The sequence below is a fragment of the Pan troglodytes genome, chromosome 12 (assembly GCF_028858775.2).
Source record: "Pan troglodytes isolate AG18354 chromosome 12, NHGRI_mPanTro3-v2.0_pri, whole genome shotgun sequence".
NCBI lineage: Eukaryota > Metazoa > Chordata > Mammalia > Primates > Hominidae > Pan > Pan troglodytes.
In genome coordinates this window covers 64,491,825-64,513,742 of record NC_072410.2, presented here as the reverse complement: position 1 = coordinate 64,513,742, position 21,918 = coordinate 64,491,825, and the positions used below count along the sequence as shown (strand labels likewise).

At 34.6% G+C, this 21,918-nt stretch overlaps 1 protein-coding gene across 5 annotated transcripts in view; it reads right to left on the bottom strand.

Annotated features, from left to right (window-relative positions):
* The window catches only part of FANCL (FA complementation group L), an 82,140-nt gene that overhangs the window by 15,260 nt on the left and 44,962 nt on the right, over nucleotides 1-21,918 (bottom strand). The window contains exon 8 of one of the 5 annotated variants that reach the window (XM_063789060.1): nucleotides 19,726-19,770. The exons of the other annotated variants lie outside the window; for them this stretch is intronic. Within the exon in view, the coding sequence (XP_063645130.1) occupies nucleotides 19,726-19,770 (45 nt within the window). The remainder of the gene's footprint in view (nucleotides 1-19,725; nucleotides 19,771-21,918) is intronic. 5 annotated transcript variants of the gene reach the window in all.

Here is a 21,918-nt window from a genome sequence, read left to right as displayed (position 1 = left end):
GAAACTCACTCAAAACCGCTCATCTACATGGAAACTGAACAACCTGCTCCTGAATGACTACTGGCTACATAACAAAATGAAGGCAGAAATAAAGATGTTCCTTGAAACCAACGAGAACAAAGACACAATATACCAGAATCTCTGGGACACATTCAAAGCAGTGTGTAGAGGGAAATTTATAGCACTAAATGCCCACAAGAGAAAGCAGCAAAGATCCAAAATTGACACCCTGACATCACAATTAAAAAAACTAGAAAAGCAAGAGCAAACACATTCAAAAGCTAGCAGAAGGCAAGAAATAACTAAAACCAGCGCAGAACTGAAGGAAATAGAGACACAAAAAACCCTTCAAAAAATTAATGAATCCAGGAGCTGGTTTTCTGAAAGGATCAACAAAATTGATAGACCGCTAGCAAGACTAACAAAGAAGAAAAGAGAGAAGAATCAAATAGATGCAATAAAAAAATGATAAAGGGGATATCACCACCGATCCCACAGAAATACAAACTACCATCAGAGAATACTATAAACACCTCTACGCAAATAAACTAGAAAATCTAGAAGAAATGGATAAATTCCTTGACACATACACCCTCCCAAGATTAAACCAGGAAGAAGTTGAATCTCTGAATAGACCAATAACAGGCTCTGAAATTGTGGCAATAATCAATAGCTTACCAACCAAAAAGAGTCCAGACCAGAAGGATTCACAGCCGAATTCTACCAGAGGTACAAGGAGGAACTGGTACCATTCCTTCTGAAACTATTCCAATCAATAGAAAAAGAGGGAATCCTCCCTAACTCATTTTATGAGGACAGCATCATCCTGATACTAAAGCCGGGCAGAGACACAACCAAAAAAGAGAATTTTAGACCAATATCCTTGATGAACACTGATGCAAAAATCCTCAGTAAAATACTGGCAAACCAAATCCAGCAGCACATCAAAAACGTTATCCACCATGATCAAGTGGGCTTCATCCCTGGGATGCAAGGCTGGTTCAATATACACAAATCAATAAATGTAATCCAGCATATAAACAGAACCAAAGACAAAAACCACATGATTATCTCAATAGATGCAGATAAGGCCTTTGACAAAATTCAACAACACTTCATGCTAAAAACTCTCAATAAATTAGGTACTGATGGGACGTATCTCAAAATAATAAGAGCTATCTATGACAAACCCACAGCCAATATCATAGTGAATGGGCAAAAACTTGAAGCATTCCCTTTGAAAACCAGCACGACAGGGATGCTCTCTCTCACCACTCCTATTCAACATAGTGTTGGAAGTTCTGGCCAGGGCAATTAGGCAGGAGAAGGAAATAAAGGGTATTCAATTAGGAAAAGAGGAAGTCAAATTGTCCCTGTTTGCAGACGACATGATTGTATATCTAGAAAACCCCATTGTCTCAGCCCAAAATCTCCTGAAGCTGATAAGCAACTTCAGCAAAGTCTCAGGATACAAAATCAATGTACAAAAATCACAAGCATTCTTACACACTAATAACAGACAAACAGAGAGCCAAATCATGAGTGAACTCCCATTCACAACTGCTTCAAAGAGAATAAAATACCTGGGAATCCAACTTACAAGGGATGTGAAGGACCTCTTCAAGGAGAACTACAAACCACTGCTCAAGGAAATAAAAGAGGATACAAACAAATGGAAGAACATTCCATGCTCATGGGTAGGAAGAATCAATATCATGAAAATGGCCGTACTGCCCAAGGTACTTTATAGATTCAATGCCATCCCCATCAAGCTACCAGTGACTTTCTTCACAGAATTGGAAAAATCTACTTTAAAGTTCATATGGAACCAAAAAAGAGCCCGCATCGCCAAGTCAATCCTAAGCCAAAAGAACAAAGCTGGAGGCATCACGCTACCTGACTTCAAACTATACTACAAGGCTACAGTAACCAAAACAGCATGGTACTGGTACCAAAACAGAGATATACATCAATGGAACAGAACAGAGCCCTCAGAAATAACGCCGCATATCTACAACTATCTGATCGTTGACAAACCTGAGAAACACAAGCAATGGGGAAAGGATTCCCTATTTAATAAATGGTGCTGGGAAAACTGGCTAGCCATATGTAGAAAGCTGAAACTGGATCCCTTCTTTACACCTTATACAAAAATTAATTCAAGATGGATTAAAGACTTCAATGTTAGACCTAAAACCATAAAAACCCTAGAAGAAAACCTAGGTATTACCATTCAGGACATAGGCACAGGCAAGGACTTCATGTCTAAAACACCAAAAGCAATGGCAACAAAAGACAAAATTGACAAATGGGATCTAATTAAACTAAAGAGCTTCAGCACAGCAAAAGAAACTACCATCAGAGTGAACAGGCAACCTACAAAATGGGAGAACATTTTCGCAACCTACTCATCTGACAAAGGGCTAATATCCAGAATCTACAATGAACTCAAACAAATTGACAAGAAAAAAACAAACAAGCCCATCAAAAAGTGGGCAAAGGACATGAACAGACACTTCTCAAAAGAAGACATTTATGCAGCCAAAAAACACATGAAAAAATGCTCACCATCACTGGCCACCAGAGAAATGCAAATCAAAACCACAATGAGATATCATCTCACACCACTTAGAATGGCAATCATTAAAAAGTCAGGAAACAACAGGTGCTGGAGAGGATGTGGAGAAATAGGAACACTTTTACACTGTTGGTGGGACTGTAAACTAGTTCAACCATTGTGGAAGTCAGTGTGGCGATTCCTCAGGGATCTAGGACTAGAAATACCATTTGACCCAGCCATCCCATTACTGGGTATATACCCAAAGGACTATAAATCATGCTGCTATAAAGACACATGCACACGTATGTTTATTGCAGCACTATTCACAATAGCAAAGACTTGGAACCAACCCAAATGTCCAACAATGATAGACTGGATTAAGAAAATGTGGCACATATACACCATGGAATACTATGCAGCCATAAAAAAGGATGAGTTCATGTCCTTTGTAGGGACATGGATGAAACTGGAAATCATCATTCTCAGTAAACTATCGCAAGAACAAAAAACCAAACACTGCATATTCTCACTCATAGGTGGGAATTGAACAATGAGAACAGATGGACACAGGAAGGGGAACATCACACTCTGGGGACTGTTGTGGGGTGGGGGGAGGGGGGAGGGATAGCTTTAGGAGATATACCTAATGCTAAATGACGAGTTAACGGGTGCAGCACACCAGCATGGCACATGTATACATATGTAAGTAACCTGCACATTGTGCACATGTACACTAAAACTTATAATAATAATAAAAAAGATTAAAAAAACAAAACAAAAAAACCCCAAATAGACCGCTAGCCAGACTAATAAAGAAGAAAAGAGAGAAGAATCAAATAGACACAATATAAAAATGATGAAGGGGATATCGCCACTGATCCTACAGAAATACAAACTACCATCACAGAATGCTATAAACACCTCTACACAAATAAACTAGAAAATCTAGAAGAAATGGATAAATTCCTGGACACATACACCCTCCCAAGACTAAATCAGGAAGAAGTCAAATCCCTAAATAGATCGATAACAACTTCCGAAATTGAGGCAGTATTTAATAGCCTACTAACCAAAAAAAGCCCAGGACCACACAGATTCACAGCCAAATTCTACCAGAGGTACAAAGAAGAGCTGGTACCATTCCTTCTGAAACTATTTCAAACAGAAAAATGACTCCTCCCTAACTCATTTTATGAGGCCTGCATCATCCTGACACCAAAATCTGGAGGAGGCACAACAGAAAAAGAAAATTTCTGGCCAATATCCCTGAACATCAATGTGAAAATCCTCAACAAAATACTGGCAAACCTAATCTAGCAGCACATCAAAAAGCTTATCTACCACGATCAGGTTGGCTTCAACCCTGGGATTCAAGGCTGGTTCAACATAAGCAAATCAATAAACGTAACCCATCACACAAACAGAACCAAAGACAAAAACCACATGATTATCTCAATAGATGCAGAAAAGGCCTTCAATAAAATTCAATACCCCTTCATGCTAAAAACTCTCAATAAATTAGGTGTTGATGGAACATATCTCAAAATAGTAACAGCTATTTATGACAAACCCACAGTCAATATCATACTGAATGGGCAAAAGCTGGAAGCATTCCCTTGGCAAACCAGCACAAGACAAGGATGCTCTCTCTCACCACTCCTATTCAACACAGTATTGGAAGTTCTAGCCAGGGCAATCAGGCAAGAGAAAGAAATAAAAGGTATTCAAATAGGAAGAGAGGAAGTCAAATTGTCTCTGTTTGCAGATGACATGACTGTATATTTACAAAACCCTATCGTCTCAGCCCAAAATCTCCTTAAGCTGATAAGCAACATCAGCAAGGTCTCAGGATACAAAATCAATGCACAAAAATCACAAGCATTCTTATACACTAATAACAGACAAACAGAGAGCCAAATCATGAGTGAACTCCCATTCACAATTGCTTCAAAGCGAAGAAAATACCTAGGAATCCAACTTACAAGGGATGTGAAGGACCTCTTGAAGGAGAACTACAAACCACTGCTCAAGGAAATAAGAGAGGACACAAATGGAAAAACATTCCATATTCATGGATAGAAAGAATCAATATCGTGAAAATGGCCATACTGCCCTAAGTAATTTATACATTCAATGCTATCCCCATCAATCTACCACTGGCTTTCTTCACAGAATTAGAAAAAAACTACTTTACATTTCATATGGAACCAATAAAGAGCCCATATAGCCAAGAAAATCCTAAGCAAAAAGAACAAAGCTGGAAGCATCATGCTACCTGACTTCAAACTATACTGCAAGGCATGCTGTAACCAAAAGAGCATGGTACTGGTACCAAAACAGAGATATAGACCAATGGAACAGAACAGAGGCCTCAGAAATAACGCCACACATCTACGACCATCTGATCTTTGACAAACCTGACAAAAACAAGCAATGGGGAAAGGATTCCCTATTTATTAAACGGTGTTGGGAAAACTGGCTAGCCATATGCAGAAAACTCAAACGGGACCCCTTCCTTACACCTTATACAAAAATTAACACAATATGGATTAAAGACTTAAACATAAGACCTAAAACCATAAAAACCCTAGAAGAAAACCCAGGCAAAACCATTCAGTACACTGGCATGGGCAAAGACTTCATGACTAAAACACCAAAAGCAATGGCAACAAAAACTGACAAATGGGATCTAATTAAACTAAAGAGCTCCTTCACAGCAAAAGAAACTATCATTAGAGTGAACAGGCAATCTACATAATGGGAGAATATTTCTGCCATCTATCCATCTGACACAGGGCTAATATCCAGAATCTACAAGGAACTTAAATTTACGAGAAAAAAAACAACCGTATCTAAAAGTAGGCAAAGGATATGAACAGACATTTCTCAAAAGAACACATTTATGTGGCCAACAAACATATGAAAAAAAGCTCATCATCACTGGTCATTAGAAAAATGCAAATCAAAACCACAATGAGATACTACCACATGCCAGTTAGAATGGCGATCATTAAAAAGTCAGGAAACAACAGATGCTGAAGAGGATGTGGAGAAATAGGAACACTTTGACACTGTTGGTCGAAGTGTAAATTAGTTCAACCATTGTGGAAGACAGTGTGGCGATTCCTCAAGGATCTAGAAGCAGAAATACTATTTGATCCAGCAATCCCATTATGGGGTATATACCCAAAGGATTATAAATCATGCTACTATAAAGACATGCATACATATGTTTATTCCAGCACTATTCACAATAGCAAAGACTTGAAACCAACCCAAATGCCCATCAATGATAGACTGGAAAAGAAAATGTGGTACATATACACCATGGAATACTATGCAGCCATAAAAAAGGATGAGTTCATGTCCTTTGCAGGGACACGAATGAAGCTAGAAACCATCATTCTCAGTGAACAGAAAACCAAACACTGCATGTTCTCGCTCATAAGCTGGAGTTGAACGATGAGAACACATGGACACAGGGAGGGAAATATCACACACCAGGGCCTGTCGGGGGGTGGGGGATTAGGGGAGGGATAGTATTAGGAGAAATACCTAATGTAGATGTTGGGTTGATGGGTGCAGCAAACCACCATGGCACGTGTATACCTATGTAACAAACCTGCACGTTCTGCACATGTATCCCAGAACTTAAAACATAATTAAAAAATAAAATAAAATACAATAAAAATAGCCACCTTCTCATTTTTTAACATAAGCGGTCTCACATCTCACCAGAGCTACTGTGCCATTGTTTAAAGGTTTTGTGTGTGTGTGTGCCCATTTGTAATGTGCAAAGTAATCAAAAAAGAAATCGAAACTTTTCAGAAAAAAAAGTGAGAGTACTAATATTAATGAGATAACATTAAAATAATAAATGTTAAGGACACAAAGCAACTGAACTCTCATATACTATCAGTGCGCATGTAAATGGCACAACTGTTTTGAAAAGATTTGACAATTTCTTTAAGAACTAAATATATTCCTACCTTTACCTGGCAATTCTACTCCAAAAAAAGTGAAAAGATATATCCATAAAAATACCGTTACCAGAATGCTCATAGCAGCTACATTCATAAGCACCAAAAACTGGTAACACTCCAGATGTTTGTCAACAGGCAAAAGGATAAACAAACCTCAGTATATTCATGCAATGGACTATTACTCAGGAATAAAAAGGAATGAACTATTGATCCATGTCACAACATGGATAAATTTCAGAAAATGGATGGGTAAAATAAGCCTATGTAGGAAAGAGTACATACTGTATGCCTCTGTTTATAATATCTGGAATAGACATAACTAAGCTTTGGTGGAAAACAATCAAAATAATGGGGATTTACTAGGATGGGACAAAACCCTGTGATGATAATAATGTTCTGCATCTTGACTGTGGATTGCACTGGTGTATCCATTTACTGGAACTTATGGAACACTTATGATTTATGCACTTTACTGTTTCCAAATTTTACAAAGAACTGAACTCTAGTTAAACGTACGCATGCTGATGACCTATTTTGAAGAAAGTATTCAGATACCTGCAAGTTACTTTGTATAGAACTAAAAATGGCTGGATTTATGGGTGGAAGAAAGGATGAATAAATGGAAAAACATGATAAAGCAAATATAGGAAAGATTAACTATCAAATTTAGATGGTGGATATATGGGTATTCACCATAAACTTTTTCAATGTTTCTTGTATGTCAGAAAATTTGTAATGAAACATTGGAGGGGGGAATGAATCTCAAAAATATTAAATAAATGATATAAATTACATATGAGTTATTTGTTATAACTGAGAAAGCTGACCAAATTATTATTTCCGGATTAGGTTATAGACTAATTTGCTTCATTTAAAAAATATTTAATAACTGGCCTTTTAAAATTAATCTTCAAATCTATATATTTAAATAATATATTTAAAACCCTCTCTAAAACACACAAATATGTCTTCTCAGAAAAAAAGCTCACTATATAAGACAAATTATAATCTTTGAAATGTCTATGATAAGCATTCTGAATCAGAGAATCTTAAATAGGCTAAAAAAATACATCTTAACTTCTAAGGAAAATGTAGCATTTCCTTCAACTATGGATATAGGTAAGAAACCACAGAAATATTATCAGTAACTGTAACTTTCTCCACAATGAAAATCGTACTGGAATCACCTAAGGAACTTAAACATTAATATACAAATTCTATTCCACCCATTCCTTTTTAATTGATATTAGTTCAATACAGCCTTTATACTGGGACTTTTAAAAGTTTCTCAAGTGATTCTAATGTGCAGATAAGGTTAAAAACCACTAGTGGAAGAATGAAGAACAGCCATGCTTGTTTCAGTCCAAATATTACCAGAGTCACACTTCCATACAATTCACAAAAAGAAAGGCACCCTTAAGAACATTTTCATCATAACTTTGACTTTTGTTGTTAATGTTTAAAATAATATTCTATTTTATTCCTGTGATAAATTTTGGAATTTTTGAGGGGTATACAATAAATTTGTAAGAAATAAAACCCATTTTATACAACTAACCCACGGAAGAAACAGTTTTATCTTCAACTTAAAATAGTCAATTTGTAACCATATTCAACAAACTATACGAGTCAAGCACTGAAGAATGCAATCCTCACATCACATCAGGTTATACAAAATTAAGTAAACAAATATTACATAAATGAATGATGTCCTAATACAATTCAATACAGCAACTCTGAATAATGTGTCTACTGAGTGTTACAGTCAATACTAGATACTGGTGGTACTAACAAAATAGAAGATGCAAAAGAGTATGCTGATTAAGATCAAAAACTATAGTCAAGTAAGTCTCATTCCTAGCTCTACCACTTAACATTAGTTGCACCTTTTTAGCAAGTTACTTACCTCCCTTAGCATTTGTAATATGGAAATAGTGTTAATCCTCACAAGATCCGAGTGAGATAATGAAGATAAAATGTCAACTTCTTAGAAGAGAGTAAATGTATAAAAATTAGGAGCCATTATTATAAGACATATAGTACTCGTCCTAGAGAAGTTCACAGCCTAATGAAACAATAGCAAAATATCTGTACCATATTGGACAAAGGATTGATACCCTTAATATATATAAGGTTACTAAAAAATATTTAAAATAAAAATGAACAGATAATAGAAAAAAATGAATAAAGACCTAATTCCCTAAAAAGTATATACATGATCAAATAAAAATATCCAGACTCTTAAGTTTAGAGATTATTTCACTAATTGCAGAGCTTCAGAGTTACAGGATGGTGAAAAAAAAAATTAAGTATATGGGTGTAGGTCTGAATTCTCCAAAGTAGCTTTTCCATCATTAACTGAGATAGCTTAATCCCATGGTTTGGCTCCTCTCTTACAGCACTCCCCTTATTAGTTACTGCTTTTATTACCAAACCTCAGTGAAGAGGTCAGCATTTTGTAGGTCCTATTGAATCTTTATCCATGCTCTTAATCCACTGCAGAATAATCAAGAGTGGTTTTGTTCTCACTCTGCTTCAATGATTTTATTCTAATCTTTCACTGGTCCCTAGTTAGTGTGGTTATATTTTAAAAATCCTCTTTTATGACAATGACAATTTTTTATTCTCTTCTTTGTACCTTTCCATATTTTCTATAACATTTTTATAATCCTAGAAAAGCACATGTAGAAATAAAAATAAGTGATCTGTTACCCATCCTTTCATTTCCTGATGCTCACAGTATAGCAAAAAAATACATTAAAGTTGATTCAATGAAATTAACATTTTAGCCATGTACAGGACTATGTTGGCTTCTCTGATATAAAAGCACCCAGTTTGCAAGGAAATCACAGCTCTCATATTGATGGTAACAAGGTATTTGATCTTAAGCAAGACATACTCAGCCTCTCTAAGCTTTAACATTGCACCTATAATTGTGGATGGCACAAGAGACAACTTCTAAGGTAACTTCTAAGGTGACTTCCAGGTATAGAAGTCAAGAATTCTAAATATAACTGTTTGAAAATCCATGAAGTAGGTATTGCTTTCCCCTTAAAAGTACCAAGATTCCCTTTCAAGATGCCAATTATTACAATGTAATCTCATTTATTACCAATTCTTGTTTATAAAGAGATTTTAACAAATATGAATATATCCATTAAATATAAATAATGTCTATTTATATGATTTAATATACAATAACAATTTACTCTTTGATCAAAATAATTTTCACATCAGAATCAAAAACCTTTTATATGAGAATCAAAATATTTGGATTACATTATACTTTATATCTCCATGTATTTAAAGGAGAAGTAAAAAATGCATTATAAATCTACTATTATTGTCTAAAATATAGGAGAAAAACTGCAATAGTCAATAAACTCTTGAGTTTTGGAATAGGTTTTGAACCACAAATTCTTAACAGGAATAGCAAAACAACTGTACAGCTTAAATACAGTGAAGATCCAAAAATTACAACCAGAACTTTGCAACGGTTAGATCTGCTAATCAAAGCAAAAATGCCGTCTGTTTTGTGCATACATACAATAATAAGGAAATGAATAAAAATATAAGAGAAAAATTAAAGACAACAGAAATTAGCAACAGAAAACAACCCTTAAACATACATACATAAGGCTGCATGCCCCAAAAGCAATAAACTGTCTTACAGGAAGAAAAGTATCCTAGAAATCAAGTTAATGCAGAAGCCTCTCAGCTTAGCCTTAGCATGGTATGAGAAGGAAAAGAACACAATTCTCAGCAACATCCTGTCCTTAAAAAGTCCCCCAAAACGGGAGGAAACATCGTGAGAAAGTTAGGAAACATAAAACAAAGTGAGAATAAATAATAGCCAAGTACATTCTACTTCGCCTTCCACAAAAGGTTTGCAGCAAAGGTCCGTGTTGAAGGCACACCAACCCACCACAGACTTTAAAAAATCTATTTGTTGGTATGCCTTAACGTGGGGTAGGACTGCAGGAGAAAAAAAAGGCACAGGCCAAACAAGAGAAACTAGAAAACTACCTCTATAATACTACATGCAGAGGGAGCACAGAAGCTAAGTTTAACAGGGAAATATTCCCTGATATGGAATCTAATCTTCCTATGGTGAAAAATCAAAGGTCAGAAGAATAAGAAAAAAGAATTAATCTTAAGGAAAAAATAGACATCTCCACATCATTTGAAAAGAGAAAGCATAAAGATATTAAGAGATCAATCCAATATTAAGTTCTCCTATGGCACTTAATGAAATTCTCTGCACCTAAATCAGAATTACCCTGACTGTTCCGTATATGGGCTCGTCCGTGAAAAGATCTGTATTTGGGATCTCTGTGTTAATGCACCTGAAAGTTTCTGAACACACATACTGAAAAGATTTCTGAACAAACCATCCAACTAGCATATCTGACATTTAAACCTTGAGATCATGAACCATTAGAAAGTTACTCTATTCAAAGGTCACCAAATCACGAACTTACAAAAAAACTAAATGGCTTATTCTACTTCCTGAATAGTCTTATAACACTGAAGCACCATCAGTTGCTTTTGGCAATGCTTGCCAATTTTTATGCTGGAAGTTATGAATGAGTCAAAGACCCCGATAATTAAGCAGGGTAAGGACAGGGTTGGTTATTCTTGCTCATGTTTAATAAATGAAATAAACCACTCGAAAACTGGGTATCATTATTCTAAAGCCTTAAAATGTATCTCATTTTTGAATTATTGCTTAAGAAGCACAAGTTAAGGAATCAGGAGATAAACAAAAATTTTGTTAGTTCCATGACTAGGGAATATAATTTTAGTCAAGGAATCAGTAGTTTGGCTTGTACAGTGTTATTTTCCACTGCTGAATTACTTGTACACTTAGGTCTAAACATTTTAAAAAACATATTAGTACCTATCACGGAAATATTGAGAAACACTTTTCTTACATTCTGCAAACCAGGTACAAGTGCAGCTAAGAAGTCAGTGCCTATTACCCACTGTTAGTTATACAGTAGTCACAGAAAAATTTTCAAATAGTGACAAGTCAAAGGAAGCCGACAGCAACTGTGAAGAAGATTACAATTTTCTAGGGGCAAGGAAATAATTTGAGAGAAGCCTAGTGCAGCCTTTGATTTATAAATTGATTTTAAAGAAGGCCTGCCAAGTTATACTGCTTAGGAGGTCATATATAATTGCATAGGTTTTGTTCAATCTTGAAAAATAAGTCAAATAATCAAAAAGCAAACATCAGAATTTTCTTTAAGAAGGTAAATTTCTGGGCCATAAGTATGATTGGTATATTTGGACCCTTGTCCTACATATCTTCATCTATAGCATACAACAATGACAACTGGCCCAAGCTTGAGATTTCCCCAGAAGGCAAAGCCAGAGACAAGGACATGTATGGGGAAAATTTATTGGAAGTGAACTCAGGGAACGAAGAGTGGGGACTGGAAAGAGTGAAACACAGTAGGGAATGCCAAAATAAGGATGTGCTTTCAAGCTGGTTATTGTAGTCAATGGTAGCTATGTAAGCAGCTGTAGAAAAAGTTCCTCAGAATTCCTGTCCAAGAACCAGAATGCAAGAGCATTTTTTTCTGGCTTCCATGCCACTGGCTGAATTGCCCTAAAGGGGATTCAGTCTCTCACACTTACAGGTGTAGATACGTATGTATGCCTTGTGGCTTCCACAAGCATCCTTGGTCTTAAAGCATTAGAAAATCCCTGGGGCAAAAAGAAGTAAAGTGGCAGAACTGCAGTGAATTGTTTTGTCAACATACACCACCACGAAGCTGACTGAAGCAATGTGGTTGAGTAAAAAGTGTTGCAAAAATCAAAACCAGAATGAGATATCATCTCACACCAGTTAGAATGGCAATCATTAAAAAGTCAGGAAACAACAGGTGCTGGAGAGGATGTGGAGAAATAGGAATGCTTTTACACTGTTGGTGGGAGTGTGAACTAGTTCAACCATTGTGGAAGACAGTGTGGCGATTCCTCAAGAATCTAAAACTAGAAATACCATTTGACCCAGCAATCCCATTACTGGGTATATACCCAAAGGATTATAAACCATGTTACTATAAAAACACATGCACACATACGTTTACTGCGGCATGATTCACAATAGCAAAGACTTGGAACCAACCCAAATGTCCATCAATGATAGACTGGATTAAGAAAATATGTCACATATACACCATGGAATACTATGCAGCCATAAAAAAGGATGAGTACATGTCCTTTGTTGGGACATGGATGAAGCTGGAAACTATCATTCTCAGCAAACTATCGCAAGCACAGAAAACCAAACACCGCATGTTCTCACTCATAGGTGAGAACTGAACAATGAGAACACTTGGACACAGGGCAGGGAACACCACACACCAGGGCCTGTCGTGGGGTGGGGGGGATGGGGGAAGGGATAGCATTAGGAGAAATACCTAATGCAAATGATGAGTTAATGGGAGCAGCAAACCAACATGGCCCATGTATACATATGTAACAAACCTGCACGTTGTGCACACGTACCCTAAAACTTAAAGTATAATAATAAAAAAAAAAGTGTTGCAAAGAAAGTGAAGTTGGAAGCAAGAATTACCTGATTTCTAGGCAGAACAAGACAAGCAACTGACATAAGTTCAATTCCCTAAGAGCTAAGTAAATATATTTTGAAAACTTTTTACACATGAAATAAATTTATATAAAGCTCTAATGGTAGTAAAAGTGTTATCCTTGAAAAATCTAGAACGTGTGTATACATAAAACAACGTCCATTTTGAGTTTTATTATTGAACTTTGAGAGTTCTTTATATATTTTAAACACATCAGATATATGATTTGCAAACATTTTCCAGTCTAGCTTCTAATTCTCTTAATAGTGTCTTTCAAGAACAGAAATTTTTAATTTTGATGACGACCAATTTATCAATTTGTTCTTTTTTGGACCTTGCATTTGGTGTTATACTAAGAAATATCTGCTTAGCCTAGAGTTACAAATACTTTTCCCTGTGTTTCTTCTAGAAGCTTTATATTTATGTTTTTACATTGTTTATAATTCATTGTAAGTTAATTTTTGTATACGGATCGATGAGGTCATTTTCACTTACAGATATCTAATTGTCTCAGCACCATGTGTTGAAAGACTGTCCTTCCTCCACTAAACTATCTTTGTACCTTCGTTGAAAACAGCTGTCTGTATACGTATGGGTATATTTCTGAATTATCTATTCCAGTGATCTACTTGTCTACCTTTATGAAAATACCATATTATCCTGAAAAAAGTAGATTTTTAAGTCTTGAAATCAGGTTGTGTTAGTCTTCTAACTTTTTTCTTTTTCAGAGTTATTTTAACTATCACAGGACCTTTGCAGCCTTTGCACATACATTTTGGAATAATTCTCTTAATTTCGGGGTTTTTTTGTTTTTTGGTTTTTTTTTGAGATAGGGTCTCTCTGTCACCCAGGCTGAAGTGCAGTGGCATGATCACAGCTCACTGCAACCTTGAGCTCCTGAGCTCAACTGATCCTCCCACCTCAGCCTCCTGAGTAGCTGGGGGACTACAGACACGATGCCCCCACACCCAGCTGATTTTTGTATTTTTTGTAGAGACGAGGTTTCACCATGTTGCCCAGATGGTCTCCAACTGCTGGGCTCAATCAGTCCTCTCGTCTCGGCCTCCTGAAGTGTTGGGATTACGGGTGTGAGACACTGCCACCAGCCATAATTTTGTCAATTTCTTAAATTAGGAAAAAAAAAAAAAAAAGAGCTGTTGGGATTTTGATTGCGATTGCATTGAATCTCTAGATCAATTTGGAGAAAATTTTACTAGCCAAATTCTGAAAACAACCCATATGCCCATCAAAAGGTGAATGGCCAATATGTGGCACATCCATCAATACTTACCAAAAAAAGAATGAACTATATTACATGCTACAACATGGTTGAATCTCCAAGTAATTATGCCAAGGAAAAAAGACTGGCACAGAAAAGTACCCAGAATTATATAAGATTCTGTAAACTGCAAACAAATCAATGGTAGCATAAAGCACATCAGTAGTTGCCTGAGGCCCTGGGGGAAGGTTGAGAAGGACTAAAGGGAGGGACAATAATGAGGAAGGAGGTGACTGGGATGTGATGGATGTGTTTATTATCCTGATTGTGGTGACAATTTAATGTGTGTAGATATTTGTCAAAACTCAGCAAAGTGTACACCTTAAATACATTCAGTTTACTGTATGTCAATTATATCTCAATAAAGCTATTTAAAAAACCAGTCATTCTGATTTATGAACAGTAATGGATCTACACAGCAGTAGATGTGTAGAAACTAACAGCTTCTCGTTAGTTTTCTCAACAATTAGGAACTTAAAAAACACAAAATAGTAACAATCCTCACAGTAAGGACAAAGAATGCAGAAGAGTTCATACACCCAACACTTAAAAGAATAAAACTGTATTACTTTTATATGTATATATAGATATATAAATGTGTATATATTGGAGAAGAGGGAAAGATATATGTGAGAACTAAGATGTTAGCTATTTCCCCATAACTGTTATTAAATTATGTTGAGCTAGGAAAGCACTTAAGCAGGAAAGTATGAACACTGCCAATCTCAGAATGTAACGCTTATTATCTTTAAAAGCATTTTGTTACTTTCATAATACCTGAAGTGAAGTAATAATGTCAGTCACTTAACCAGATCTTAGAGTATAATATCTTCATCTTAAGTACTATTATTTCCAGTATTTTAATAATTTCCACAAAGTGCCAGAATGTGATCTTTTGTGCTATGATGACACTTAAATTAATAGCATAATTTTCTGGTACTTGCAACAGTTGCTTTCAATTCTGATCTTTTTTATTCTTCCCTATAATACTTGCAGATAAATCCCCTAGTAATCCTTTTTTTTTTCTTTATCTTTGGGGGATTCCAAAAGTATAAATAGAATAAGAGAATATTAAGAAATAAAGCTTTTTAAGAAATTTAATTTTAGTATTACTTGCAATATCTCCATCAGGTATCTTTAAACAGGTGATAAATCTAAATATTCAGTTCATTTGAAGTTACTTACAGGCTTCATTGATGTTTTCAACTCTTTCTACAGGTATATCTGTAACTGAATTTGTTTGGTCAAACACTGTTATCTGTCAAGCAATCCGTAAAGAACATATCACCTCTTCTATACTTAAGTTATTTTGACTATAACTGATCACTGATCACCGATCATTTAAAAAATCTGCTAGTGTTTTTCATTCATGTGAAAAGGGTATCTGCCCACAGGACCAAATGAAACATAGTCACCTCATGTGTAGCCATCACAGAGTAACTATAGCAATTCCACTTTTGAAAAGTGAAAGAAAGAAAGCTCCTCAAGCACATGCTGAAAATAAGTAGGTACTTTCAATCTTATCCTTAGCATCCTATATTGTGGACTATTCAAAAAGAAAAAAAAAAAAAAAGGCCAAGCCAATTAGTGGACCAGAAAAAAAGAAAGAAAAAAGACTAGCTTTTTGTTCCAGTTAGGTTATACCCAAAAGGGTGCTACCATCCATAAAGAAAAAAGTTAGCTATATTTAATTTTTCATCACTCTAAAATCAATGAAATAAAAAAAAATCATAAAAACCTTTACATCACATAAGTTCAAAACTAATAGAAAGAATACCAGTTTGCTGCTAGCTGACAATGTTATTCTCACAGCCAGAGCCAAGGAACTAACAGTGACATCATTTAACTAATTAATTAATACTGTCTCAGTGTCTCTACTATTTACAAACTCCAATATTTTCCAATTCTATATCTATCTAATAAATTGGTTTGGCTTCTAAAATTCAACTTTTATTTTGGCACAAAAAGATGAGGGGGGAATATTTTCTAGCTCTAAGTATTAACATTTCTTAGTGATGCTAGGAGGTCATATTTGAATTAACACTTTTTGTCACTGAAGTATCTATCATTTCTGTCTTCAACCTATTGGATCTTTATTCTCCAATGGGCATGTTTTTCAGAAATGAAGGTTTAAAACTTATAAACACATACATGCATGCATGCACAAGCTATAAACACCCACATATTCCAAATTAGCCCCTGGATTATAAAAAAAAAAATTCAAATAGACATATAGACATAGTGTATCAATTTACCAGAGTCCCTGTCAGGAACAAAACATGAGAGAATGTTAATAAATTATACTCGCATTAAAATAAATTTGCTTCACTAATATTGAAAAAAATAATTTTTATCCAAAAGTATTTTAAAATATTGATCACAACATTAAAGGAGTCATTTGGAGACTGATACTCACATGTTTTCTCTTACTTAGGACACCTGCTATATAAGAATATTTTACTGAGTTACTCCAAACCATAACATTAAGCATTAAGTTCATCAAAGTACTCACAATATATTAACCAATAAAACTGTGAAACCAAACAGTATTTCTCTCAACATCTCTTATCTCTGTTATTTATAGTACAATGTATATGCAGTCACCTTCCACATCCACGTAGCCTGGTGAGATTGACCATGATTTTTCATTAATCATCCCTATTTCATTTTTGAGCATAGAAAACTCCTTGTTTACTGCACGTAAATAAAATGCTGTCTTTAAAGTCTTTAACGTATACATAATTCAATATATAGATAATAATTGCTGTCTGACAGATACGTGTGTATAAATCCACAAATATACAATACCATTACACATGGAGAGAGACTACTTCTTTGCCCATATTAGCTCTCACTATATTAAGAGTTCACCAGTTTACAAACTGCATTAACTCCCTACATCACTTTGTACATTTGTACAGCATTTTACAATTCAAAAGGATTTTCATATACAACACCCCAATTTGTTCTCATATGTAATCTATGACACAGATATTATTTCTCTCTTTTTATAAATAAGTAATTTACACAAGGTCATGCACTGGTAAAGACAGAGCCAGAATTTGATCCAGACTTTAAGACTCTGTATTCTCTTTATACTATGCTACAGTGGCTGAGCAGATATGAAGCCTACTGTGAAGGTCTATAATAAAGTCATATTTATTAACATCAGCAAGTAAATCAGTTAACATACCAATGAAGGCATTTGATTAAAAAAACCTGTTCCATGTAACTAGTTTCTTTGGGTCTTTAAATTCATGAGAGAGCTTTGCCATTCCACAAGTATCTCATGTGCTCAAAATGCACAGATCTCAAATCTTCTACAAAGCTTAAACCAATTTTTATAATCTTAGAAATCAACTGAAACTATAGCGATATAATATCTTCTTTAATCTGGCAAGTAAGTGAGATTCAAAGTCATATATCCATCCCACTGCCCATAAAACACATTTACTTAAGAAATACCATTGGTATTTTAGTATATGGAGGTTGAATGAGTTATAACAACTTAGAAAACTAAAGAAATGGAAAAGTTTTTTAAAAAGTGATCTCTAGGAATAATAAAAACGAGGGTGACAAAGGAAAATTAATCTCAGTTAACCACATTACATTAGACATAAGTAACCACATTACTTATATCTACATAGGATACAAATATGTTCATAATAATGTAAACACTGAATATTATTACCCAAATTACAATATAGTTATTTGGGGAAAGCAGGAAGATAGGATGGAGTGAGGGTAGGTAGAGAAAACAACAAACTCCTCATTATCTACGGTGGAATTTAGTAGATAATGCCTAAAACAAAAAGTAGTATAAATACAAAAGCATGTAATGACAAATTAACTACTGAAAGAATCAGCTAACAGCCAAAAGTGTTTGCCCCTGGAGAAACAGGTGAGATGAAGGCTATGCTGTTTTTTCTAAAAAGAAAACAAAAACAACAACAACAAAAGACCTTGCAAACTTAACTTCTGAAGCTATGTTCACATATTTCATCAAAATAAAACATTTTAAAAAATCAATAGCTTGCCCACATCCTGATGATCAACTAAAAAATACAATTAAAAAGATTGCATTAAAAATAACAAAAATTTTAAAATACTTAAGAAAAAATTCAACAAAAATATGTAACATGTAGATTAAGAAATCATTGCTACTTTACTGAAGGACCTAAGTAAATGTAGAGATAATGTTTTTCTAGATTTTGGCCATATTAATTCTTAATTTGCTGGATAAACGTAAACCCAATTGTAACTAAAACCCAAGTAATTCTAAGATTTGGAATAACAAATGCACAGTATTATCAATGATATTTTTTAAATGAAACTTTGTTAAGTGACAAGCATAGTTTCAAAACAATTATACAATGACACCTCAATACTACTGCCTAAATAAAAGCATTAATGGTAACTTTACATTTTAATTTTAGTTGCTTGTATTTTTCCTCTTTCTCTTCTTTTTTAGAATCAATATAGGCTGCTTTTTAAATAAATAATTAGCTATCGAGAAAGAAAAATAAAAGAAAGGCAGCTGATAGGTGACTAAGTCTATAGGTCAAATGACTGTTACGCTTATACTTTTTCTACCATATCACATCATCTCAATAATAAATTTTCTTTGTTTTGATCCCTTTGATGTCTTTTCAGCCATACCACTGTGGCAACAGTAAGACTGCCAAAAAAGAAAAAGCATAAGAAATTAACCAATTTAAGAGTGAATAAAATTCCACTACTGTAAGTCCTCCAACAAAAACAGCAGAGGAAAAAATGGAAAGAAAAAGAATCCAGTTGGTCAAAAGAACTTCCACAGGATTATTACGGTGAAAAACTGGGGGATTTGCCCCAACACTGTGTTTGTTTTAAACTCGATTTATTTTTCTTTACATATCCATGAAAAGAAAAAAGGTTCACCATTTCCATATACAGTACATATGAACTGATGCAAAGGGCAGTTATGTGACTTGTCTGAACTAATACAATTAAATTAATGGCTGAATTGTAAACACAACTTAGAATACCCAAATGCTAGTATACTGCTCTAATGGATAATGCTCCCTGCTATGTAACAGGACTGACTCCTTTAATTACAAATTCTTCATTCACCATCAGATTATCAGCCAGAGGCTTTATCATTAGTTTTGCTCTTCTTGCATTCATGGCATTATTCTAAGAATGTAAGATTTCCATCATAAAAAAATATAAAGACCACTATTTACTACACCACACTGAACCTGAGGATTCCAACTGCCCATGGCAAGAATACTTCACCAAGCCTGCACTTAGTGGCACACTTACAGGCAAAATCGCAATTTTCACATCCATTTTTGCTTGATCAGTGACCTGGACAAAAGGAATTTCGTTTTTTTATAATCATAACATCAGTGCACTTAAAATCTGACATTAAGGCATTCTACAGTCTCAGTCAAGAGTATTTACACATCTGACCTGTATGTAAAATTCTAAAACAATTATTAAGGATATATTTTGAAGCATTTGTGATGTTAGGAAGTAGAATAAAATTATGAGATGTTCTCATCGTCTATGCTAAAATCTATAAAAGATTAACTGAGCAAACAAATAAAGCAAATATCTAGAAAGAGGTGCTTAGACACTTGTCTTTGAGAAGCACTTTGTGCTTCTTTGGCACATATCATGGCAGCAATAGTAGCAGCAGCCTTGCCCTTGGTGCTGATTTCTTACTACTCTAAATGTCTCCTCTGAGCCAGAATACACTGGCTGTTGCTGATCATGCTGTGAGACACCTGCACTGGCTACTAGGCTTGTCATGACGCACAAAACCCTACCATCTTCAGCTTGACATTGTGCAAGTTATAATTATTCATCCAAATGAATATGTCAGAGCAGCAGCAGCAGACCTCTCATCAGAGCAAAAGAAAAATACATCAAAACATTATCAACCCAGCAGGAAGACAGGGACCATAAGGAAAATTACCCATTTTTAATATGGATGCCACAAAGTCATGTCTATTATATCACAAAAAAAGAAGAAAAATAAAGATCTTCCAAGTTTAAAGTCCAGAAACACTGACTCCAAAGAGGAAATACACAAAAGCAGAAAGGGATTTTTAAAAAATCAATTATCTGAAATCTATTTACCATCTCTTAAATCTAACTCTGCTATTGAACTACAACAGTAACATTTATATTGCTTGAGAGACAACTGTTTAAAAATTGTTTTAAAAAAACTCCCACAAGCAGAATTGTTTTCAGCCAGCCAATTAAAAAAGATCACACATAACAAAGAAGTCTCACATTTCTTCTTATTTTCAAAACATAAACTATCAACACTCTTATCATGTCTAAAAGACTCAGAGTTCACACTGCTGGTACCATCCAAAGTCCTTATGATATACAGCCAGAATCTTATAGGTAAATGATATATTTTTTAAACTTTCTAAATATTAATGGCATGTGTAAAAGAAAAACTGTGAAATCAGCCCCCAACCCGCACAAAAGAAGAAGACACAAATTGTATAAGCATATAGAATATAGGGGCTATCTCATACTTAAATACTTAAATAGCAAAAATAACTTTCTGAACTATAGCAGAATATCTTTTCAGAAAAATATATGAAAGATTTTATTTGAAACACAACAGAAACCACAAGAGAAGGATGTGACCAGACTGAAAGTTAAACTCTGTATGACAAAATATATACAAAGTTAAAAGACATGCCACAGAGATATTTATATCCCATATAACTAACAAAAAATTAGTATCAAAATATAGATAAAATGTTTATAATAAAAGGAAAAAAATATAGGCTAAGGCTATGGACACAATAATAACTATAAACTTATAAGAAGGTCAGACTAAGATGAGACTAAAGCTTGGAAAGAATATGCATTGCTGAATGGGAATATAAACTTATACAACAATCTAGGGAAGGCAATTTGTCAATATTGCGTAACCCCAAAGAGGCACATAGCCTGAAATCCAGCATTTTCACTTCTAGGAAAAACCCATACTAAAAGTCTCATACATGTGCACAAGGAAACATGGAAGGATGTTCACTGCAGCACTGTTTGTCAGAATTTGTGAATAACCTTATCAGTAGTGCTACAGATAAATCAAGTTGCTGATTAACATAATGGAATAATATAAAGTATTTAAAATAAATATAGTAGACAAACATAAGATTATGGATAAATCACTGAAATTATATAATGTTAAAAAAAGAGACTGCAAATATGGCATAAACAAATATGGCAAAAAGTATGCACGGATGGCCTATATACCAATTTTGGGTAAACAGTTACTATTTAAAGGGAGAGAAGCAAAAAAAGGAAAGATGGGAAGGAGGGACAGAAAAGGGGGTCAGGTCTTAGTTATTCTTAAAATATTTTATTTTTAAGAAAAAGAGAAATATAGATGTATCTGAACCAAAAGTGACAAAATATTAACATTTGTCAAATCTGAGTTGTGATAAAAGGCTGTTTTAATTTATCTGTATTTTGCTTAGAATT